Source organism: Prionailurus bengalensis, chromosome B4 (genome assembly GCF_016509475.1).
Source record: "Prionailurus bengalensis isolate Pbe53 chromosome B4, Fcat_Pben_1.1_paternal_pri, whole genome shotgun sequence".
In the NCBI taxonomy this organism is placed as follows: Eukaryota; Metazoa; Chordata; class Mammalia; order Carnivora; family Felidae; genus Prionailurus; species Prionailurus bengalensis.
The window spans coordinates 119,414,524-119,439,762 of NC_057358.1; the positions used below are offsets into that span (position 1 = coordinate 119,414,524).

The 25,239-nt window shown below is 36.9% G+C and overlaps 1 protein-coding gene across 2 annotated transcripts in view; it reads left to right on the top strand.

Annotated features, from left to right (window-relative positions):
• The window catches only part of APAF1 (apoptotic peptidase activating factor 1), a 92,448-nt gene that overhangs the window by 19,072 nt on the left and 48,137 nt on the right, over positions 1-25,239 (top strand). The window contains exons 6-14 of one of the 2 annotated variants that reach the window (XM_043562268.1): positions 2,423-2,535; positions 2,634-2,765; positions 5,450-5,688; positions 6,096-6,263; positions 6,977-7,108; positions 10,698-10,811; positions 11,655-11,839; positions 16,559-16,685; positions 17,567-17,692. In XM_043562268.1, the coding sequence (XP_043418203.1) occupies positions 2,423-2,535; positions 2,634-2,765; positions 5,450-5,688; positions 6,096-6,263; positions 6,977-7,108; positions 10,698-10,811; positions 11,655-11,839; positions 16,559-16,685; positions 17,567-17,692 (1,336 nt within the window). Of the gene's footprint in view, positions 1-2,422; positions 2,536-2,633; positions 2,766-5,449; positions 5,689-6,095; positions 6,264-6,976; positions 7,109-10,697; positions 10,812-11,654; positions 11,840-16,558; positions 16,686-17,566; positions 17,693-25,239 lie in introns of those variants that run through there. The other variant, XM_043562269.1, reaches the window with a different exon arrangement.

Here is a 25,239-nt window from a genome sequence, read left to right on the forward strand (position 1 = left end):
ACAGAGCCAGATGCAGGGCTTGATCTCATGACTATGACATCATGACCTGAGCTGAAATCAAGAGTCAGAAGCTTAACCAGTTGAGCTACCCAGGTGCTCCTGAATCTGTTGTTTCTGATGGATGACATTGAACAAGAGACTGAATAAATATAGGCACCTGGTAAAAGGGTTATTTATTTAATGGGACCCTTCTGTTGTGTTGTATTAATTTTTGGATATATGTATATCTAACTTTTCTATTTTCATGTACTTCAAGAGTGTGTTTTGTTTGTTTATTTAAATAATTCATTCAATAAATAAGATTATAATTATGTGCCAGGCGCTGTTATCAACTGTTTTGCAATTTTCATTAGCCAGAAGGGAGACAATAGCTTGGTTGCTGCTTATGTTAATATAATCATCAGTAGTTAACCAGCTGGGATTCAGTCATCACTTTGATTTCCCTGATCTAACAACCATTCTTTCATTGGTTCATTTAACCAACATTGAGTGTTCTGCCAGGTTCTGGGTCAAGTGTTGCAAGTACAATGATGAATAAAGCCTTCCTTGAGAGTTCAGCAGTAAATTGGGTGAGAATTAGGTAATGGCGCTGAACTTTTTTTAATGCTGCAGTGTAGCTGATGATGCAGTACACTTTCATATATAACAGTGGTGAGTATGGCAGTGATTCTTAAATTGGTAAGGGGATTAATATCAGAATATTGAGTGAGAGTAGTAATTTGGGAAAAGCCTCGTAGTTGATTCTTAATGGATGCATAATACAGAGGACAAGCTCCCTTCTCTCTGGCTTCTGTTCCTCCAGATCCCTCTGTTATTGCCCCCTTCCCTTGATAGTCACTGGTATCTATTTTCCTGGAGGAAACGGGATTGAGACCACTAACTAATACTCTTTTCTTGTGTAGTAACTTCTCCCTAGTCCTGCTTCCCTTCCCTATGAAAGTAAAAGTGATTTCTGTTTAGGAATACTGTAAATGCTAACACATGTATCAGGCCATGGCTTATAAAGTCATTCATTTTGTTTTATTTTTTAAATTGTTTTAAAATTTATTTTTTAATTTAATTGTTAGAAAGTGTGTGTGTGGATATGTATGAGTGGGGGAGGGGCAGAGAGAGAGAGAATCCCAAGCAGGATCTGCGCTGTGAGTGCAGAGACTGACATGAGGCTCAGTCTCACCAACTGAGAGATCATGGTCTAAGCTGAAATCAAGTGTAGGATGCTTAACTGACTGAGACACCCAGGCACCCTGTCATTCGTTTTGTTTATCAACATCATTGTGGTTTATGCTTTGGCAATTTGCCAGGCTGTGTGTGTACCCAGAGTCTTTTTTTGTAATGCACAGAAGTGATGTGCCATTAGTATAAAAATGCTAGTGTATAATTACCCTATCAGCTTTTAGTTGTATTTTTTTCTTTGTATGTTCTGCTGAGTTCAAAAAAGTTTTTGGAGAAACCAATTAAGAATTGGCACAGAGGTTCATTAGGAATAAACAAACTGACTTATAGATGGAAAAGACCCCCACTAGTGTACCAAATGAAAGGTAATATTCTTGCTAGTGCATTATGTTAGAACATATGAAATTGCTAGTTTTGTAGGTAAAAAAAAAGGATAAAATGGTCATTGTTACATGATTGATTCTAATGCTAACCTTGAGCTCATTTCTCATTTGGTTTTGGTACTTAAAGACTAAATTAGAAAAACCCCATTACTGGGGCGCCTGGGTGGCTCAGTCGGTTGAGCGGCTGACTTCAGCTCAGGTCACGATCTCGCGGCCCGTGAGTTCGAGCCCTGCGTCAGGCTCTGTGCTGACAGCTCAGAGCCTGGAGCCTGTTTCAGATTCTGTGTTTCCTCTCTCTGACCCTCCCCCGTTCATGCTCTGTCTCTCTCTGTCTCAAAAATAAATAAAAAAACATTAAAAAGAAAAACCTCATTACTTGGAAACTTCTTTTAAGGCACTTGGTAACCACTTTTTAATACCTACACGGTTCTGTTTTTATAGGTTTCTTAACTTTAATATACATTCATTGGGGTGCCTGCATGGCTCAGTTAAGTTTCCAACTCTTGATTTTGGCTCAGGTCATGATCTCACAGTTCATGAGACTGAGCCTGCCAGTGTGGGGCCTGCTTGGGATTCTCTCCCTCTCTCTGCCTCTCCTTCTCTCCTGCGCACACACACTCTCTCTCTCTCTCAAAATAAGTAAACTTAAGAAAATAATAAAATGCATTCATTGTTTTGGGTTGGAAGAGAGGAAAGTCTAATTTTTTTTCCTTATTTGTATCAGTATATTGTGAAACGAATATAGCAAAGGGGAAGAGCCATGAAATACATATCTTTTATTTTGTAAATTTTAAAAGACATTAGAAGGAAGCTTTAAATAAATGTCATTAGTGACTTAATACAAGTTTTTGTTTTTTTAAAATTAGGTCTCTGTTGATCTTGGATGATGTTTGGGATCCTTGGGTATTAAAAGCTTTTGACAATCAGTGTCAGATTCTTATTACAACCAGAGACAAGAGTGTTACAGATTCAGTAATGGGTAAGGGTTAATATGCTTTTTACTATCTTTATGTTTTACTTCAATTAGATTTATATATATTTTAACCAAATTACTTATATCGTGTGATTTTGTTACAGGTCCTAAATATGTAGTCTCTGTGGAGAGTGGCTTAGGAAAAGAAAAAGGACTTGAAATTTTATCCCTTTTTGTTAATATGAAGAAAGCAGATTTGCCAGAACAAGCTCACAGTATTATAAAAGAATGTAAAGGTATGGTTATTTATTTTGTGTATGAGAGGGTTATAGAGATACTAATTTTATCCTTTTGTAAATTAAGCTACTAAGTATGACAATTTAGCACATGAACATCCAGAAACTTTACTAGAATATTGTATTCTAGAACCTAGAGTATTTTAGGTTTTTCTTTGATACCCTAAATAGATAATAATATTTTGGTATTCATTTATTCATTAAAATAATATTTAATGAACACCCATGATATGTTAGTGGGAGACGTTAGATAAAGACATGACTTTTGTCAAAGAATAAAAAAATATGAGAATCAGAGTTTTAATTTTTTTTGGTTGATTTTATAAAAATAGTATTCTAATTTTGTATGTAACATGGTGTTCTCTTAATTTGCATTTTTTATGAAGTTAAGTGAAGTTAAACTTTTTACTTGTTTATTGACTATTTATTTGCATTTTAAGAAATTATCCTTGACTCACTTTTCTTTGTGATAGCAGATTTTTAATTGACTTTTGGCACTCTATTGAAGCTATTAGCTCTTTGCCATTTTTTGTAAATAGTTCCCCCAGTTTTTTGTCTGCTTTTTAATTTCATTTGTAGTATTTTATTTGACATACAGAAATTTAAAATTTTAAATAGTCCTATCAGTTCTTAAGATTATTTCTTCCACTGTTGTTAATGCTTCAACAGACCTTGTTTTTTCATTCTGCCATAGTTTGTTTTGAGCTAATCGACTTAAAAAAATTTTTTTTTTGAATGTTTATTTATTTTTGAGAGAGACAGAGCATGAGCAGGGGAGGGGCAGAGAGAGAGGGAGACACAGAATCCTAAGCAGGCTGCAGGCTCCAAGCTGTCAGCACAGAGCCTGATGCGGGGCTCGAACTCACGAGCTGTGAGATCATGACCTGAGCCGAAGTTGGGCGCTCAACCGACTGAGTCACCCAGGTGCCCCTGCGCTAATTGACTTTTAAAAAATATCTTAGAAAAGAATACTTCATTTGTATTCTAATTGTGAAGGTGATGTTTGTCCATTTTGAAACATTTATTATTTTTTAAATTTTTTTCAAGACTTAAAAAAAAATTAAAAAAAATTTTTTTTTTTTTTTTTTAACATTTATTTATTTTTGAGACAGAGAGAGACAGAGCATGAACAGGGGAGGGGCAGAGAGAGAGGGAGACACAGAATCCGAAGCAGGCTCCAGGCTCTGAGCTGTCAGCACAGAGCCTGATGCGGGGCTTGAACTCACAAGCTGCGAGATCATGATCCGAGCCCAAGTCGGACGCTCAGCCAACTGAGCCATCCAGGCGCCCCTATTTTGAAACATTTAAAAGATGTGTGAAATGATAAAGAAAAAAGAGAAATTATCCATAAACCTAATAATTATTATCATCACGAGAGTATTTCAGTCTTTTAGGACATATAAAACTTTGAAAAAAATATTCAGGTTACAATGGTATACATAATTTGAATCTTGTCTTTTTTCATATAACAAATCTTGAATATTATGTCATTAAGTATGTTTTGAAAAAAGTTATTAGTGGCATAATATTGTGATAACTTCAATTTATTCAGTCATTTCTCTATTGTTGTTTAAGATTTTTCACTATTTCAGGGGCACCTGGGTGGCTCATTTGGGTAGGTGACCAACTCTTGATTTCGGCTCAGGTCTTTATCTCATGGTTTGGGAGTTCAAGTCCCACATCTGCTGCATGCACTGATAGTGCGGAGGGAGCCTTCTTGGGATTCTCTTCCTCCTTGCCCCCCACAAATAAATAAATACATTTAAAAAAAAAAGATTTCTGGGGCGCCTGGGTGGCGCAGTCGGTTAAGCGTCCGACTTCAGCTCAGGTCACGATCTCGCGGTCCGTGAGTTCGAGCCCCGCATCGGGCTCTGGGCTGATGGCTCAGAGCCTGGAGCCTGTTTCCGATTCTGTGTCTCCCTCTCTCTCTGCCCCTCCCCCGTTCATGCTCTGTCTCTCTCTGTCCCCCAAAAAATAAATTAACGTTGAAAAAAAAAATTAAAAAAAAAAAAGATTTTTCAGTATTAAAAAAATTGTTTTTTAAATCTTTGTTTTTGAGAGAGAGATGGAGTGTGAGTAGGGGAGGAGCTGAGGGGAGGGAGACACAGAATCAGAAGCAGGCTCTAGGCCCTGAGCTGTTAGCACAGAGCCTGATGCGAGACCCAAACTCACAAACCGTGAGTTTAACCGACTGAGTCACCCAGGCGCCCCAGATTTTTCACTATTTTAAATAATGTTGTGTTGAGGGACACCTGGGTGGCTCAGTTGGTTAAGTGTCCAACTTCAGCTCAGGTCATGATCTCATGGTTTGTGAGTTCAAAGCCTTTGCATCGGGCTCTGTGTTGACAGCGAGGAGCCTGGAGCTTGCTTTGAGTTCTGCGTCTTCTTCTGTCTCTGCCGTCCCCCCGACCCCCTCCTGCTCACACTCTGTCTCTCTCTCAAAAATAAACATTAGAAAAAAAAAAAAATGACGTGATGGATATCCTTAAAGGAAATATTTCTTATTTCTAATGCCTTCTTTAGAATAAATACATAAAGTGAATCCAAGTTTTATAAATATTTTAAGGGTTTGGGTAACATGCAGCAGAAATTGTTTTTTAAGAATAATGTGACTCTTAGTGGTAATTTTGAAATGACACAGTATTAACCCAGTGACTTTGTTTTTTGTTTTGTTTTATTTTTAGGTTCTCCTCTTGTAGTGTCTTTGATTGGTGCACTTTTACGTGATTTTCCCAACCGTTGGGATTACTACCTTAGGCAACTTCAGAATAAGCAATTTAAGAGAATAAGGAAATCTTCATTTTATGATTATGAGGCTCTGGATGAAGCCATGTCTATAAGTGTTGAAATGCTCAGAGAGGACATCAAAGATTATTATACAGATCTTTCCATCCTTCAGAAGGATGTTAAGGTGCCTACAAAGGTAATAGAAGGACCAGCAATCCTCATCATTGGATATTTTTGACATGGAACTTTTGATATAGTACCAAGGATGTTGTTATAGAGGATACTGGAAGGTTAAGACCCATGTCACTGAGGAGGTGTGGGGGATGTAAAAATCCTACTGCTCTTAGTCTCCATCAAGAGCTTGGTGTTGAACTCAGATTAGTTTCCTATTTCTAAGTTCTAGTGAAGCTGGAGAAGCATCTGACTTTGTTATCTCTCTTTTCTATCTTGACAAATAGTTGAGCTTCTTCATATGAAATTGAGATGCTGTTATTCAGGGCTTTATGATATGATTTGTGTGTATGTTTATGTGTGTTAACATCTTATCTGTAATCCTGGTAATTGTATTTTTGTGATACATTAAATGCTTAAAATGATTCCCAGGTGTTATGTATTCTCTGGGACATGGAAACCGAAGAAGTTGAAGACATACTGCAGGAGTTTGTTAATAAGTCTCTCTTATTCTGTGATCGGAATGGAAAATCATTTTGTTATTATTTACATGATCTTCAAGTAGATTTCCTTATAGAAAAGAATCGCAACCAGCTTCAGGTACTTGCATCTCTGTGCATTTTTTTTTTAATTTTTAACTTTGAAATTTTAGGGTTATAGAAATTGCAAAACTATCTTTAGGGTTAAAGAGAGTTTTATGCATGTACCTTCATCTAGCTTCCCCCAGTGTTAACATCTTACGTAACTATGATAAAGTTATCAAAACCAAAAAATTAACAATCACAGAATATTGTTAGCTAACCTACAGATTTTATTTGGATTTCACCAGCTTTCCCACTAATGCCCTTCTTGTGGTTCAGATCAAGACCCCATATTGCATAATAATTGTCATGTTTCCCTGGTTTCCTCAAATCTATGAAAATTTCTTGGCTTTCTTTATCTTTCATGGTCACTTTTGAAGAGTACTACTCAGTTATTTTGTATAGAGTCTCTTAGTTTGGTTTGTCTGATTGTTTCTCCTGACTATATTTAGGTTATATTTTTTTGTCAAGAATACCACTAAAGTTATGTTGTGTCTTCAGTGCATCATATTAGGAAGTCGATATGTCTTATTGTCAGTGATGTTAATGTTGATCACTTGGTTAAAGTGGTACCTGCTAGTTTCTCCAGTGTAAAGCTACTATCTTTTCCTTTTGTAATTAAGTATTTTCTTGGTTGATTCTCTGCACATTTTTAAATAGCTTTGTAAGCTATCATGATACTTAGGTTATGAAATTGTTTCTGTCCTCTAAAATGTTTCATTTGTGTTTCAGGATCTACATAAGAAGTTAATCACTCAGTTCCAGAGACATCACCAGCCACATACTCTTTCACCAGATCAGGAGGACTGCATGTATTGGTACAATTTTCTGGCTTACCACATGGCTAGTGCTAACATGCACAAAGTAAGATGACCCACTTAAAAATTACTATTTTTTATCTCACTTTTATTTCATCCTATGTTTAGAATTTTCTTTTACCTGTAAAAATAAGATTAAAGTCTATGTAAGTATTTTTGTTTTTGTTACTCTTTTTACCTACAGTGATTTAAAAAGGTACCTTAGTAAATCTAGTAAATGAACCACCTAAAAATTCACTCTTTTCTTACCAGTAGCTATCTTTTTTGGGCAGTATGGATTTTAAACTTTGAGAGGAATGAAGAATGGGAAAGTGTATTCATTCATTCAGCAAATATTTATTGAGTGCCTGTTAGGTACTGGTATTGTTTTTCATTGTGAGGATATACCATAGGCACAAAGTCCCTGCTCTCGTTGAGTTTACATTTTCTAAGGAGACCAATAGTGGACAAATAAATTTATGCTATTTTGGGAGTAGTAAGTGCTCAGAGAAAGAAAACATGGAAAGAGAAAGTGATGGTACAGAATCATCATGATTTGTTGATGGAATTGGTGTGTATTATAAGATTACTCCAGACTTGTACAACAGAAAGAATGGAGTTGATATGAACTGAGATTCGGATGTCTGTCAGGGGGTGAAGGGAGTGTTAGGAACTCATTTTGAATATACTGCTTCTTATACTTTTAAGACATCTGACTGGAAATAATGAATATGTAGTTGGATATATGAATATGAATTTCTGGGGAAAAATTATAGATTAACATAATTTTAATATAACTTAATTACAGTATCCATAACATTATGGATAACATTTGGGTATTATCACCACATAGATGATATTTGAAGTCATTACTTCAACTAATTCAAAATGTTAACATTTTGGAAAACTGTATGTACTTTGAGTAATTTGTCTATGCTTAGGTATGTTATCTCTTGGTTAAAAAAAGGGTGTATTGTGGTACCCTGTTTTTTTTCACCTAGCAAAATACAGTTTACATTTAATAATCTGCATTGGAATGAAGATATTCTGATAAATATCTGTGCCAAATTTGCTTTAATTGTTGCACATTTAGGTTTTCAGATTTTTGCCTTTATGATCTTTAATGAACAATCTTGCTTGTCTTTGTACCTACATTATTTCCTTCAAAAATTTTTTTGAAGTGGGATTATTGGGTCAGTGCATCTTTTTAAATTTGGCATGTCTGATAGTGTGACAGGATTCGGTTTTTTCTCACCATTTTAGACTTTTTTTCCTGATTTTTAAAGGTAATTTCTAATATTTAATGTTTTTCATTGGAAACTTTAGGAAAACTAAAAAGAAAATGAAGATGGCAATTATTGTTAATGCTTTTTTGTATAATTTTCTAAGTTGTTCTGCTCAGATACATATACTTATTCTTTAAAACCAAAGTAGGATCATAATAGAAATAGTCTTGGGGAGCCTGAGTGGCCTAGTCAGTTGAACATCTGACTCTAGATTTTGGCTCAGGTCATGATCTTTTTTAGCTTGTGGGATCAAGCCCCACATTGGGCTCTGCTCTGACAGTGTGGAGCTTGCTTGGTATTCTCTCTCTCCCTCCCTCTTTCAAAATAAGTAAACATTAAAAAAAATGAAATAGTCATATCTTTTTTTTCTACTAACCTACATTTCATGGTCATCTTTTTATGTCAATTTATGTAAGTGACAAAATTTTTTTTAAACATTTATTCATTTTTGAGACAGAGCATGAGTGGGGCAGGAGCAGAGAGAGAGAGATACACGGAATCTGAAGCAGGCTCTAGGCTCTGAGCTGTCAGCACAGAGCCTGACGCGGGGCCCGAACCCACGGACCACAAGTTCATGACCTGAGCTGAAGTCGGATGCTCAACTGACTGAGCCACCCAGGCACCACATAGAGTGACAACATTTTTAAAGCTTCATACTGTTTCATTGTATAGTGACCAATTGGCTTATAGATAATTAGATTGCCGAAGGACACTTGTCTGATTATTTTCTTAGGACATATTTAAAAAAAAATTTTTTTTTTGGGGCGCCTGGGTGGCGCAGTCAGTTAAGCGTCCGACTTCAGCCAGGTCACGATCTCGCGGTCTGTGAGTTCGAGCCCCGCGTCGGGCTCTGGGCTGATGGCTCAGAGCCTGGAGCCTGCTTCCGATTCTGTGTCTCCCTCTCTCTCTGCCCCTCCCCCGTTCATGCTCTGTCTCTCTCTGTCTCAAAAATAAATAAAACGTTAAAAATAAAAAAAATTTTTTTTAAATGTTTATTTTTGAGAGAGAGAAAGCGAGAGTGAGGGAGGGGCAGAGAGAGATGGAGATGCAGAATCTGCAGCAGGCTCCAGGTGAGCGGTCAACACAGAGCCTGATTTTCAGGGCTGAAACCCACAAACCGTGAGCTCATGAACGGATACCTAACTGACTAAGCCACCCAGGTGACCCAGGACATATTTTTATAAGCATAGTTTCTGGGTCAAATGGTATGTAGAGTTTGTATTTTTTTTAAAGTTTATTTATTTATTTTGAGAGAGAAAATACAAGTGGGGGAGGGACAGAGACAGAGAGAGAGAGAATCCCAAGCAGTATCTGCACTGTCAGCACAGAGCCCAGTTTGGGGCTCAAACCCGTATATGAGATCATGACCTGAGCTGACGTCGGACATTTAACTGACTGAACCACTCAGATGCCCCTGCAGTTTGAATTTTAATATAGATTACCAAACTGCCCCCCAGAAGGATGCTCTGAGTTACATCACTGCCAGCAGTATGTGAGAGTGTTCATTTCCTCTGATTCCAGCTAATCCTCTTATTACTGCTTTTAGTCTTTAGAAATTTGATATTAAAAAAATGCTGAATTGGGGTGCCTGGGTGGCTCAGTCGGTTGAGCGTCCGATTTCGGCTCAGGTCATGATCGCACAGTCCGTGGGTTCGATCCCCGCATCGGGCTCTGTGCTGATAGCTCGGAGCCTGGAGCCTGCTTCAGATTCTGTGTCTCCCTCTCTCTGACCCTTCCCTGTTCATGCTCTGTCTCTCTCTGTGTCAAAAATAAATAAACATAAAAAAAAAAAAAGAACATGTTTAAAAAAAAATGCTGAATCTTTGTTGTTCATTTAGATTATTGGTGAGGTTTTTGGCCAATTGACCTTTTATTCTGTGCATTGCCTTTACCAGATTTTTCTGGTGAGGTGTTTATCTTATTTTATTAGAATTTTCTATAAAATAATAATATTGAGCCCTCATCATAAGTGTTATAAATAAATATTTTTATTTTTTGTCAAATTTTCTTTATATTGTTTACAACTATATTAAAGGTTTGAATTTTTATGGTAGTTAAGTGCACTTTTTTCTCTCTCTTTTTTTTTTTTTTTTTTTTGTATTTTTGCTTTGGTGTTATGCTTACAACCATTTCCTTCATTCTAGGGTTACAAAAATATTTGCCTGTATATTGTAGTATTTTTTGAGGCTTTCTATTTTATATTTAAGTTTTTAATGTTTCTTTGGTTCTTTTTAAAAAACTTCCTTTTTTGTCCTTAAGTTCTAGTTATCTGCTAAATTTCGTTCAGTAGTGTTAGGATAGAGTTATAAAGTGGTAGAGTTAGAATTCTTTGATGTCTTTAACAATGTCCTTCTCTTTTTTTTTTTAAAGGAACTTTGTGCTTTAATGTTTTCCCTGGATTGGATTAAAGCAAAAACTGAACTTGTAGGCCCTGCCCATCTGATTCATGAGTTTGTGGAATATAGGCATATATTGGATGAAAAGGTATAAATTAGTATGAATAAGTCCCTAAAGGGCATCTCATTTTGTCACTTAATTCTAGTTTTAAGAGTGGGGATGAGCAGCACAGAAGGGGCAAACAGAGATAATTTCCTTTTTTTGATCCTTGATTATTCTAATTATTTTGCTTTGTTCCTAGCCTGTTGGGAATGTGGATGGGATTGAGGTTTGAAAGTTGGGGAAGTGAAGTGTTCAGTGGTATTTTTTACAAAACAATGTATTAAGAAAGTAATAGTTGGATAATGAGATTTTTACACTTTATTTTATTTTATTTTTTTAATATGAAATTTATTGTCAAATTGGTTTCCATACAACACCCAGTGCTCATCCCAACAGGTGTCCTCCTCAATGCCCATCACCCACTTCCCCCTCCCTCCCACCCCCCATCAACTCTCAGTTTATTCTCAGTTTTTAAGAGTCTCTTATGGTTTGGCTCTCTCCCTCTCTAACCTTTTTTTTTTTCCCTTCCCCTTCCCCATGGTCTTCTGTTAAGTTTCTCAGGATTCACATAAGAGTGAAAACATATGGTATCTGTCTTTCTCTATATGATTTATTTCACTTAACATGACACTCTCCAGTTCCATCCACGTTGCTACAGAAGGCCATATTTCGTTCTTTCTCATTGCCAAATAGTATTCCATTGTTACACTTTGTTTAAAAGTTTAGAGAGGGTCACCAGGTATTTATTACCTAATGGTTGGCTATTTAATTTTAGCTCATATAGAGAATATCTTCATTTAAGCTTTTAAACTGACAAGATCACAGAAACAGAAAAATGTCAGATCTTGGTTCTGGTTATATTTCTAAGAGATTTCAGTTTGTTCGTAGGATTGTGCAGTCTGTGAAAATTTCCAAGAGTTTTTATCATTAAATGGACACCTTCTTGGACGACAGCCATTTCCTAATATTGTTCAACTGGGTCTCTGTGAACCAGAAACTTCAGAAGTTTATCAGCAAGCTAAGCTGCAGGCCAAGCAGGAGGTCGATAATGGAATGCTTTACCTGGAGTGGATGTAAGTAGGTTAGGAGAGAAACCAAAGGGGAGCAGAGTGCTAATTATGTCATTATTTTTCAGGTAGTGAATAAGTTCACTCCAGGAAGATGTAACTACTTTGGAAAAAACTGGAACTTTTAATAAGCATTCTTACTTACTGAAAAGTTCTGGAGAAGTAAGCATTGGAAAAATACATATTTTCAGAGTCCATAGAAATAGATGCTTGCCTATAGGCATTTTGACCAGTTATACTAAATATTAACATCAAATGGTTTACTTACTATAACATAGTATATTAGTGAAAAATATGGGCTTTGAAACCGCAGACATTGGTTCTAAAACCTGATATGTTTGGGGCACCTGGGTGGCTCAGTCGGTTGGGTGTCGGACTTCAGCTCAGGTCGTGATCTCGCAGTCCGTGAGTTCGAGCCCCGCGTCGGGCTCTGTGCTGACAGCTCAGAGCCTGGAGCCTGTTTCAGATTCTGTGTCTCCCTCTCTCTCTGACCTTCCCCCATTCATGCTCTGTCTCTGTCTCAAAAATGAATAAACGTTAAAAAAAATAAAAATAAAACCTGATATGTTTCTGTGATTTTGAATAAGTTACAGGTTGCTTTTCTTTTTCATATATAATAGAGATAACAGTTTTTTGAGGTATTATTTTTGTGAAGATTGAAATGAGATCTTGGATATGTAGTGATTAACACTTGCTTTTCACATAGCACTAATAAAACTTCCACTGAATTTTGATTCTTATTCCTAAAAGAGGCTGTTCAGTTTTACTCTTGCCTTAATCTTACCAATTAGAAAAATGAAAGGGTAAACTATCATCTATTTAATGCCTGTTACACACGATATGTGCACGTTACTTATCTTCAAACCTTATAAATATTCTCTATTTTACAAATGAGAAAATTGCAGAGATGTTGAGACTTGATTAAGCTCCTGTATTTAGTTGAATGGGATTTAAACCCTGGATCTGTTTAGGGGTGCCTGGATGGCTCAGTTGGTTAAGTGTCTGACTTTGGCTCAGGTCATGATCTCGCAGTTCATGGGTTTGAGCCCCACGTTGGGCTCTGTGCTGACAGCCTGGAGCCTGCTTCGGATTCTCTCTCTCCCTCTCCCCCCCTCTTTCTCTCCCTCTTCCCCCCTCTCTCTCTCTCCCCCTCTATCTCTCTCTCTCTCTCTCTCTCTCCCCCCCTCACTGACTCTGCCCCTCCCCCATTCACACTTTGTCACACTATCTGTGTCTCTCAAAAATAAACATTAAAAAAATTTAATAATAAAAAAAACCCTGGATCTGTTTAGCTTTTTTTTTTTAATATTTATTTATTTTAGAGAGTAAGAGAGAGTGTGAGCATGAGTGGAGGAGGGGTAGGGAGAGAGAGAATCCCAAGTAGGCTACACACTCACTTGGGGCTCTATCTCACGATGGTGAGATCATGACCTGAAATGAAATCAGGAGTCGGACAGTTAACTGACTGAGCCACCCAGGTGCCCCTGTCTCATTTTATTTTCTATACACTTTCTATATGCCATGGTTCTCTTATAGCTAGAGATAATGAATGTGAATGGTTGACTTTTCACATGTATAATTTATATCTGAATAGAACTCTAGGTTGATCTGCAATATTTATTAGTCCTGGGCCCTCTTTCCAAATAAGTCAGATTGCCATGGGTGATTGCCCTAATTCAGCTTAGTGTAACAAATATTTGAGTTTGTCTAATGTACTAATATTAAGCACTGTTACTAGGTGCTAAGGCTCTCTTGAAGGAGCTTATAATCTATTAATGAAGAAAAAGGTTGAAGCAAATAATTAAACATAATGTGATGAGTGCAACAACAGAAATGTGTATAATATAGAACTGAGAAGTGGGTTATTAACTTGGATTGGTGAGGAATTCTGGGAAGTTTCCACAAAAGCGTTAAAAAGTGTTTTTAAAATTAAATATTAATTTTTTGTTGGTTTTATTTTTATTTTAAAGTAATCAGTGTTTCTGCTTTTTTTTAATTTTATTTTTTTCAACGTTTATTTATTTTTGGGACAGAGAGAGACAGAGCATGAACGTGGAGGGGCAGAGAGAGAGGGAGACACAGAATTGGAAACAGGCTCCAGGCTCTGAGCCATCAGCACAGAGCCTGACGCGGGGCTCGAACTCACGGACCGCAAGATCGTGACCTGGCTGAAGTCGGACGCTTAACCGACTGCGCCACCCAGGCGCCCCTCTGCTTTTTTTAAAAATCAAATAATACTAGAGGGATATAAAATGAAAAGTCAGGGATGCCTGGGTGGCTCAGTTGTTGAAGCGTCCGATTTCAACTCAGGTCATGATCTCACGGTTTCATGAGTGTAAGCCCTGCATCTGGCTCTGTGCTGGCAGTGTGGAGTCTGCTTGGGATTCTTTCTCTCTCCCTCTGCCCCTCCCCCACTTGCACGCATACTCGCCTGCTCTCAAAATAAACAAACTTAAAAAAAAAAAGACAGACTCCCCATCTTTTCTCACCTTCCCATTTCCTGGAGTTAACTATTCTTTTAATTCTTTCCTGGGAAGAAGTTTACTCTCTCTCTGAAGCAGTCTCTTAACTTATTGAGGCTAGGGTAGACCTGTCTGTATTCTAGAATACTTGCACACTTTATCATAGCATTTGTCTCACTTTATGGTGATTGCCTATTTTTCTCTGTTACTAGTCCATACATTCTGTACTCTGGAATAGTTTGGAGGTTAAAATAACAGACTTTGGCTTTAGATTGCCTAGGCATGCAATGCAGCTCTGCTTTATTAGTTGTATATAACCAGGGAATTTTATTCAACTTCTCTCACCTAATGTTGCTATTTTGTAGCATTATTGAGAAGATTAAATGACTGTGTGCATACATACACACACACACACACACACACACACACACACACACACACACACACAGTGCTTAGAGCAGTACCTCATTCATAGAAAGTGTTTAATATCTAATAGTTAATTACTAAGAATAGCATTTTGCCTGGCCCATATAGTTGGTACGCACTAGAAATTTGTGGAGGATTGACGGCATTGGTGTTTTGGTGAGTGGTTGAAATAGAATTTTAATACAAGGTCTGATAATCAAATGGGCATAGGTTTAGTTCTTGTTCTCTTGCGTTGTTGAGTTTGTTTTTTTTAATGTTTCTTGCTGTTTTATTTTTGTTGGTTTTTTTCCCCATTCTGTCAACTGTGTTTCAACCCATGGTGTTCTCTCACAGAATCGTTAGTCATTCATAGCTAAATTTTTTAAGTGGGTTTGACCAGATCATAGTTAAAGAATGCCTTATTCCTGTACTAGAAAATTTCTTTTTCTGTAGGACGGTTTAGGTGGATAGCAACTTAAATTTAATTTAATTTTAGCTTTCAGAGAAATCATTTGTTCATGCATTCATTTGTTATTTCTTTAATACTTTTTGGCCATCCACTATATGCCCATCACTGGGACAGGTCACTTTCTCACCCTATTTTGGGGAATTGAGTAGTTAGATCAAGGGGAGAGAGAAGAGTATTTTTAATCTAATCCTATAAACTTTGCTAGTAACTTACCTGGTTTTCTTCCAGGTTCTCATTACTCTAGTTCTTCTTATTATATTACAGTTACTTGTTTTGTTGTTTCTAGTAAATTATAATACTTTTTTTCAAATGTTTATTTTTGATAGAGGGAGCGTGAGTAGAAGGGGGTAGAAAGAGGGAAGGACAGAGGATCCGAAATGGGCTGGGCGCTGACTGCAGCGAGCCCAATGTGGGGCTTGAACCCACGAACCATGAGATCATGACCTGAGCAGTAGTCAGACGCTCAATCAACTGAGCCACCTAGGCACCTCCTGAATTATAATACTTTCTAAGTAAGGTCTAAATCTGATTTACCTTTTGTGTTCCCTTATTTCATTTGGCCTAACTTCTGTGTGATTAATTTTTTTTAAAGAATAATAACAATGGCATCCTTATGTGTCAGAAACTGTTTGGAGCAGGTACCCTTACTCCCATTGTACATATGAGAAAATGGAAATGTATTAGGTCATTTGCTTAAGTTTACACACTTAATAAGTAGTAGAAGTAGGGTTATTCATTAGGTTTATCTGACTATTAAAATAAGTGTGATGCCATTTAACATATTTAATTGTATTCAAGATGACTGGGGCATATGTGTATGAAATTCTGACACTGTTCTTTTACCCCTTTAGCCCATGAGAAATAACGTATTACCTATACTAGTGGAATAGTATTCAGTAGACTAAAATATAAATAAAATGACATTGCTTGATCTTTTTTTCTCTATACCTAATTGTGGTTAGAGAAGAACAGTTTTAAAGTACATCATCCTAACAGTGGGTGTAGTGTTGTACTTTAGTATGGCTTCTTTCCTGTTAAAAATGGAGATTTTTTTTGAGAGTATTCTTATATAATGTTTTTTCTACACATGTTATCATTAATGTATCAAAGGAAAATAGAAAGCAACATGTATTTGATTAGATTTCTCCCAACTCTGTCATTTGCAACATATGACAGGTTGCTTGATAGAGGGTAGAATTTCTCTTAAAAAGCCACTTTTGTTATGCTTTTTTTTCCTTCAGGAGATCTATGCTGTCAGTTACAAGTTGGTAACTTAATTTTAAGAATTTTGTATTTTTGGCAACACAACGTTAAAAGACAGTTTACTTCATTATTGAAAAAAATTACTTTTACTTATTGGGTTTCTGTTCATTTTCTCCTTGTATGTAGAAACAAAAAAAACAACAAGAATCTTTCCCGCTTAGTTGTCCGCCCCCATACAGATGCTGTTTACCATGCTTGCTTTTCTGAGGATGGTCAAAGAATAGCTTCTTGTGGAGTTGATAAAACCTTACAGGTAAAACAAATCTCTTGAGAAAAATTGGAAGAGGCATGTACCTGATACTGTGCATATTAGAATATAATTTAAATACTAAAATTGAAGAAAATTGTACATTAGAAATAGAGAAATCTAACTCTCTGGAATATTTTATGAAAACTTTCTCTGGAGATTTAAAAGATAGGGTTGTGCATTTTCATTATTTTAAATTTGCCAAGTGGCATGAAAGTACCTTTTACCCTAGCAATAAGTTTCCGTCATCTGTATACCAGCTAGGGGTAATGAAGAAATGAAAATTGTTAAAAGACATAAGGACTCCCTGGCATAGTGAACTGGGCTTTGATTAAAAAAGTTATTTAATAAAATACCTATTTTAGTACAGGCTCAGGCATAGATTTCTGACTGTAAATAGGAATTGGACTAGATTATTTCTAAGGTGCTTGAAGGAATTTCTTAAGTTCTCATTTCTTTTCAGAATACATGAATGAATGCTTTTCTTTAAATCTGTACTGTACCTTTTGGTTTGGAAGGAAACAGGATCAAATTAGTTAAAACTTTGATTTTCAGACTAGGTTTAGTCTTTATAAGATTATGACTGGAAACCTTATTTTTATATGTGTACTTCATTATTTAAAAAAAAAAAGAATTTGCCAAACTAATCTCAAGAACTGAAGCTATACTCTGCTAGCTCTTTTTATTGATATTAAAAACATTTAACAAGGGATAGTTCTCTATGTTTAGGCATATAAATTCTGACGGATATTTCTGCTGTTTGGACTGTTTTTGCCAACGTTCATTCCTATTGCAAAATAATACTGAATAAGATCTTTAAAAGAAAGATTTTTATTGAATGGTGGCCAGTGGTTTATGTTAAAAAGATTTTATTTTTGCTTGTGCAGGTGTTCAAAGCTGAAACAGGAGAGAAACTTCTGGAAATCAAGGCTCATGAGGATGAAGTGCTTTGTTGTGCATTCTCTGCAGATGACAGATTCATAGCAACCTGCTCAGTGGATAAAAAAGTGAAGGTAGGGAAGTATTTTTCTCTTGAGTTGTAATTACCACAGAATTCATTTTCTTTTTCCATACTAGAGGGACTAGGGTAAGTAGGGATAAAAGACTTGCCTATTGATTACTAACTTGAGGCAAACCAGTTTCAACTGTAAATTAACACTGTCTAAAAAATCTTTTTTTTTTTTTTAATGTTTGTTTATTTTTGAGAGAGCGTGAGCAAGGGAGGGGCAGAGAGAAAGAGACACAGAATATGAAGCAGGCTCCAGCCTCTGAGCTGTTGGCACAGAGCCTGATGCGGGGCTTGAGCCCATGAATCTTGAGATCATGAACTGAGTCGAAGTCAGATGCGTAACAGGTACCCCTAATAGTCCTTATTTTTGAGCACCAGCAAAATGCCTAGGTTTCTCAGCCTGAGATATTTACCAGGCAGCTAAGAGAAACAATTACAAATTAATGAATATGTCTGCCATTTATTGATCAGTCTATGGGATAAATACCAATTGGAATCTTTGAATGCATTGTGATTGGAAGTGTTGCTGCACAAAATTATTGTCTGAGATTGGATTCCTGTTGTAAAATGCTTAGTCTGTGAACGGCAACCCAGGTTTTTTTTTTTAATTAAAAAAAATTTTTTTTTTAACATTTATTTATTATGTCACACAGAGTATGAACAGGGGAGGGATAGAAAGAGGGGAGACACAGAATCTGAAGTAGGCTTCAGGCTCTGAGCTGTCAGCACAGAGCCCAATGTGGGGCTCGAACTCACAAACTGTGAGATCATGACCTGAGCCAAAGTCAGTCGCCTAACCAACCGAGCACCCCAGGCGGCCCCCAGGTTTAAAAAAAATTTTTTTTTAACCTTTATGAACTACATTCACTGCAAATCTAGATGCACGAACAAACTAGCAATTCAGTTACTAGTCTACAAAGTAAATAGAGAAAAAAAAGTAAACACAGGTTAATTTTTATCTTTGTTATTTTTTTCCCCTTTTTTCTTTCTTTTCTTTTTTTTTTTTATTCTTTCTTGTCTCTTGTTCCTAAATTTGGCTTTCTGCTAGAGCATTTATGTGGAATTTAGGAGAGACCGAAGTCCAGGGGAATGTTTTTTTCTGATAAGTGGAGGGGGATCCTCACTTCAGGCTTAAAAAAAATTTTTTTTTAATTTAATTTTATTTTTCTTATGTTTATTTTTGAGAGAGAGAGAAAGACAGAGCATGAGTGAGGTAGGGCAGAGAGAGAAGGAGACACAGAATCTGAAGCAGGCTCCAGGCTCTGAGCTGTCTGCATAGAACACACGAACTGTGAGGTCATGACCTGAGTCGAAGTTGGACATTTAACTGACTGAGCCACCCAGAAGCCCCAGCCTTTTTCTTTTTCTTTTTTTCTTTTTCTCTTTTAATTTTTCTTTTTTTTTTTTTAAAGAATGTCGTAACTGGTTAGGTGTGTAACTGGGTCTTAGTGGACCTGGGAGCAAGAAAATTGGCTTGGAAGTTTTCCTAGGGTCTGGATCCACTTGAAGAAGACTTTGGAGTGTTCAGACTAAATTCAGGCCTTGGAAAAATCTACTTCTTGATAGAATGGACTCCAAGTGGCTTTACAACCAACTCGTTAATTTACTACATAGCTTCTACTCTGAGTCAGACTTGGAGTTGGCCATTCCATGTAGTTCCACAGTCAGAGCCAAATGGAGTAAAAGGAAATAACACTGTGTTTCTGCTTTCTAAGTACTCAAAAACAAAACAAGAGGCAGAAATGTGTATTAAATAAAAATAAACTTTTTGGGCCTCTGGGGAGTGCTTTGACAAGATAAAATGTGGGGCGACTGGCTGACTCAATCAGTAGAGCACATGATTCTTCATCTCAGGGTTGTAAGTTTGAGCCCTATTTGGGTATGGAGCTTACTTAAAAATTAAAAACAAAATGCTATAAGAGGCAAATTAGTACTTATGAAAAATCCAGAGCCCAGTGAAGAGTAGATAATTTATTTCTTTCATTTGTTGTTAGATAGAACACACTGCTTGGTTGTCTTACATAGTAACTAAAATGATTATTCTTTTACTGGGGAATTTAACACCTTGTGAAGCTTTATACTGAATACTTTGTTGTATTACATTATCAATTTCTCACTACAACTTGTAAAGTAAGTATTTAACAGATGAGGCAACAAGTTCAGAGATGAAGTCATTTGTCCAGGCTCACATCAACTGATAAGTAATGGAGCCAGGGTTGAAAGCTTAGGTTTCCCTCAGAATCAGAAGCCTTTATTTTTTTCACTGAGCTATTTGTCTTTACTTATTTATTTATAAGTTCAAGTCAGAAATCTTAGCATGTCCTTTATCTCATTAAAAAAAAAAACTTTTAATTTTTTAAAATTTACATCCAAGTTAGTTAGCATATAGTGCAACAATGATTTCAGGAGTAGATTCCTTAATGCCCCTTACCCATTTAGCCCATCTCCTCTCCCACAACCCCTCCAGTAACCAACCCTCTGCTTGTTCTCCATATTTAAGAGTTTCTTATGTTTTGTCCCCCTCCCTGTTTTTATATTATTTTTGCTTCCCTTCCCTTGTGTTCATCTGTTCTGTGTCTTAAAGTCTTCTTATGAGTGAAGTCATATGAGATTTGTCTTTCTCGAATTTCACTTAGCATAATACCCTCTAGTTCCATCCACATAGTTGCAAATGGCAAGATTTCATTCTTTTTGATTGCTGAGTAATTCTCCGTTGTATGTATATACCACATCTTCTTTATCCATTCATCCATTGATGGGCATTTGGGCTCTTTCCATACTTTGGCTGTTGTTGATAGTGCTGCTATAAACATTAGGGTGCATGTTAAACAACAGCGGTGAGTGGACATCCCTGTTGTGTTCCTGATCTCAGGGAGAAAGCTGTCAGTTTTTCCCTATTGAGGATGATATTAGCTGTGGGCTTTTCATAAATGGCTTTTATAATGTTTAAGTATGTTCCTTCTATCCCAGCTTTTTCGAGGGTTTTTATAAAGAAAGGATGCTGAATTTTGTCAAATGCTTTTTCTGCGTCTATTGACAGGATCATATGGTTCTTATCTTTTTTATTAATGTGATGTATCACATTGATTGATTTGTGAATGTTGAACCAGCCCTGCAGCCCAGGAATGAATCCCACTTGATCATGGCGAATAATTCTTTTTATATGCTGTTAAATTCGATTTGCTAGTATCTTATTGAGAATTTTTGCATCCATATTCATCAGGGATATTGGCCTGTAGTTCTCTTTTTTTACTAGGTCTGGTTTAGGAATTAAAGTAATGCTGATTTCATAGAATGAGTCTGGAAGTTTTCCTTCCCTTTCTATTTTTTGGAATAGCTTGAGAAGGGTAGGTATTATCTCTGCTTTAAATGGCTGGTAGAATTCCCCTGGGAAGCCATGTGGTCCTGGACTGTTATTTTTTGGGAGATTTTTGACAACTGATTCAATTTCTGCACTGGTTATGGGTGTGTTCAAGCTTTCTATTTCTTCCCGTTTGAGTTTTAGAAGCGTGTGGGTTATTTAACATAGTGTTGGGAGTTCTAGCATCACCAATCAGACAACAAAAGGAAATCAAAGGCATGAAAATTGGCCAAGATGAAGTCAAGCTTTCACTTTTTGCAGATGACATGATATTATACATGGAAAACCCGATAGACTACACCAGAAGTCTGCTAGAACTGATACATGAATTCAGCAAAGTCGCAGGCTACAAAATCAATGTACAAAAATCAGTTGCATTCTTATACACTGATAATGAAACAACAGAAAGACAAATAAACTGATCCCATTCGCAATTGCACCAAGAACCATAAAATACCTAGGAATAAACCTAACCAAAGATGTGAAAGATCTGTATGGTGAAAACTATAGAAAGCTTATGAAGGAAATTGAAGAAATATAAAGAAATGGAAAAATATCCCGTGCTCATGGATTGGAAGAATAAATATTATTAAAATGTCAATACTACCCAAAGCTATCTACACATTCAATGCAATCCCAATCAAAATTGCACCAGCATTCTTCTTGAAGCTAGAACAAGCAATCCTAAAATTTGTATGGAACCACAAAAGGCCCCGAATAGCCAAAGTAATTTTGAAGCAGAAGACCAAAGCAGGAGGCATCACAATCCCAGACTTTAGCCTCTACTACAAAGCTGTAATCATCAAGACAGCATGGTGTTGTCACAAAAACAGACACATAGACCAACGGAATAGAATAGAAACCCCAGAACTAGATCCACAAAAGTATGGCCAACTAATCTTTGACAAAGCGGGAAAGAATATCCAATGGAAAAAAGACAGTCTCTTTAACAAATGGTGCTGGGAGAACTGGACAGCAACATGCAGAAGGATGAAACTAGACCAATTTCTTACACCATTCACAAAAATAAACTCAAAGTGGATAAAGGACCTGAATGTGAGACAGGAAACCATCAAAACCCTAGAGGAGAAAGCAGGAAAAAACCTCTCTGACCTCAACCGTAGCAATTTCTTACTTGACACATCCCCAAAGGCAAGGGAATTAAAAGCAAAAACGAACTACTGGGACCTTGTGAAGATAAAAAGCCTCTGCACAGCAAAGGAAACAATCAACAAAACTAAAAGGCAACCAACGGAATGGGAAAAGATATTTGCAAATGACATATCGGACAAAGGGCTAGTATCCAAAATCTAGAAAGAGCTCACCAAACTCCACACCCGAAAAACAAATAATCCAGTGAAGAAATGGGCAGAAAACATGAATAGACACTTCTCTAAAGAAGACGTCCAGATGGCCAACAGGCACATGTAAAGATGCTCATCATCACTCCTCATCAGGGAAATACAAATCAAAACCACACTGAGATATCACCTCATGCCAGTCAGAGTGGCTAAAATGAACAAATCAGGAGACTATAGATGCTGGAGAGGATGTGGAGAAATGGGAACCCCCTTGCACTGTTGGGAGTGCAAACTGGTACAGCTGCTCTGGAAAAGTGTGGAGGTTCTTAAAAAAATTAAAAATAGATCTACCCTATGACCCAGCAATAGCACTTCTAGGAATTTACCCAAGGGATACAGGAGTGCTGATGTATAGAGGCACTTGTACCCCAATGTTTATAGCAGCGCTTTCAACAATAGCCAAATATGGAAAGAGCCTAAATGTCCATTAGCTGACAAATGGATAAAGAAATTGTGGTTTATATACACAATGGAATAGTATGTGGCAATGAGAAAGAATGAAATAAGGCCTTTTGTAACAACGTGGATGGAACTGGAGAGTGTTATGCTAAGTGAAATAAGTCATACAGAGAAAGACAGATACCATATATTTTCACTCCATGTGGATCCTGAGAAACTTAACAGAAGTCCATGGGGGAGGGGAAGAAAAAAAAAAAAAAGGTTAGAGAGGGAGAGAGCCAAACCATAAGAGACTCTTAAAAACGGAGAATAAACTGAGGGTTGATGGGGGGTGGGAGGGAGGGCAGGGTGGATGATGAGTATTGAGGAGGGCACCTTTTGGGATGAGCACTGGGTGTTGTATGGAAACCAATTTGACAATAAATTTCATACTAAAAAAAAACATTAGGGTGCATGTGCCCATTTGAAACAGCATACCTGTATCCTTAGATAAATACCTAGTAATGCAATTGCTGGGTTGTAGGCTAGTTCTATTTTTAATTTTTTGAGGAACCTCCATACTGTTTTCCAGAGTTGCTGCATCAGCTTGTGTTCCCACCAACAATGCAAAAGAGATCCTCTTTTTCCACATCCTCGCCAACATCTGTTGTTGCCTGTGTTGTTAATGTTAGCCATTCTGACAGGTGTGAGGTAGTATCTCATTGTGGTTTTGATTTGAATTTCCCTGATGATGAGTGATGTTGAGCATTTTTTTCATGTGTCAATTGGCCATCTGGATGTCTTCTTTGGAGAAGTGTCTATTCATGTGTTTTCCCATTTCTTCACTGGATTATTTGTTTTTTGAGTGTTGAGTTTGAGAAGTTCTTTACAGATTTTGGATACCAACCCTTTATCTGATATGTCATTTGCAAATATCTTCTCCCATTCCGTCTGTTGCCTTTTAGTTTTGCTGATTGTTTCCTTTGCTGTGCAAAGGATGAGGCCCTTTGATGAAGTCCCAATAGTTCATTTTTGCTTTTGTTTCCCTTGCCACTGGAGATGTGCTGAGTAAGAAGTTACTGTGGCCAAGGTCAGAGAGGTTTTTTGCCTGCTTTCTCCTTGAGGATTTTGATGGCTTCCTGTCTTACATTTAGGTGTTTCATCCATTTTGAGTTTATTTTTGTGTATGGTATAAGAAAGTGGTCCAGGTTCATTTTTCTGCATGTCGCTGTCCAGTTTTCCCAGCACCATTTGCTGAAGAGACTGTTTTTATTCCATTGGATATTCTTCCCTGCTTTGTCAAAGATTAGTTGGCCATATGTTTGTGGATCCATTTTTGGGTTTTCTATTGTGTTCCATTGATCTGAGTGTCTCTTTCTGTGCCAGTACCATACTGTCTTGATGATTATGACTTTGTAATATAGCTTGAAGTCCAGGATTGTGATGCCTCCTGCTTTGGTTTTCTTTTTCAAGATTGCTTTGGCTATCCAGGGTCTTTTCCGGTTCTATACATATTTTAGGATTGTTTGTTCTAGCTCTGTGAAGAATGCTGGTGTTATTTTGATAGGTATTGCATTGAATATGTAGATAGCTTTGGGTAGTGTTGACATTTTAATACTATTTGTTCTTCCTATCCAGGAGCATGGAATCTTTTTCCATTGTGTCTTCTTCAATTTCTTTCATAAACTTTCTATAGTTTTCAGTGTATAGATTTTTCACCTCTTTGGTTAGATTTATTCCTAGGTATTTTATGGTTTTTGATGCAGTTGTAAATGGGATCAATTCCTTGAATTCTCCTTCTTTTGCTTCATTGTTGGTGTATAGGAATGCAACCGATTTCTGTGCATTGATTTTATATCCTGCAACTTTGATGAATTTATGGATCGGTTCTAGCAGTCTTTTGGTGGAATCTTTTGGGTTTTTCATATAAAGTATCATGTCATCCCCAAAGAGTGGAAGTTTGACCTCCTCCTGGCCTATTTGGATGCCTTTTGTTTCTTTGTGTTGTCTGATTGCTGAGGCTAAGACTTCCAAAAAGATGTTGAATAATAATGGAGAGAGTGGACATCCTGGTCTTGTTCCTGACCTTAAGGGGAAAGCTCTCAGTTTTCCCCATCCTTTATCTCATTTGATACCTTGAATTGTGTAGGACAGGTATAAGTATCCTCATTTTATAGAAGATTGGACTGTGATGCAGATAAATTAAGGACTTAAGGACACACAAATAATAAATGGTAGAGCCAGGTCTTGGACTTAATCCTTCTGATCTAAAGTCCATTATTCTATACTTCTTATTTATTTAAAGTTTGTTTATTTTGAGAGAGAGAGAGAGAGAGAGAGAGAGAGAGAGAGAGAGAGAGAGAGAATCCCAAGCAGGCTCTTTGCTGTCAGCGCAGAGCCCAACTTGGGTCTTGATCTTCTGAACCCATGAGATCATGATCTGAGCTGAAA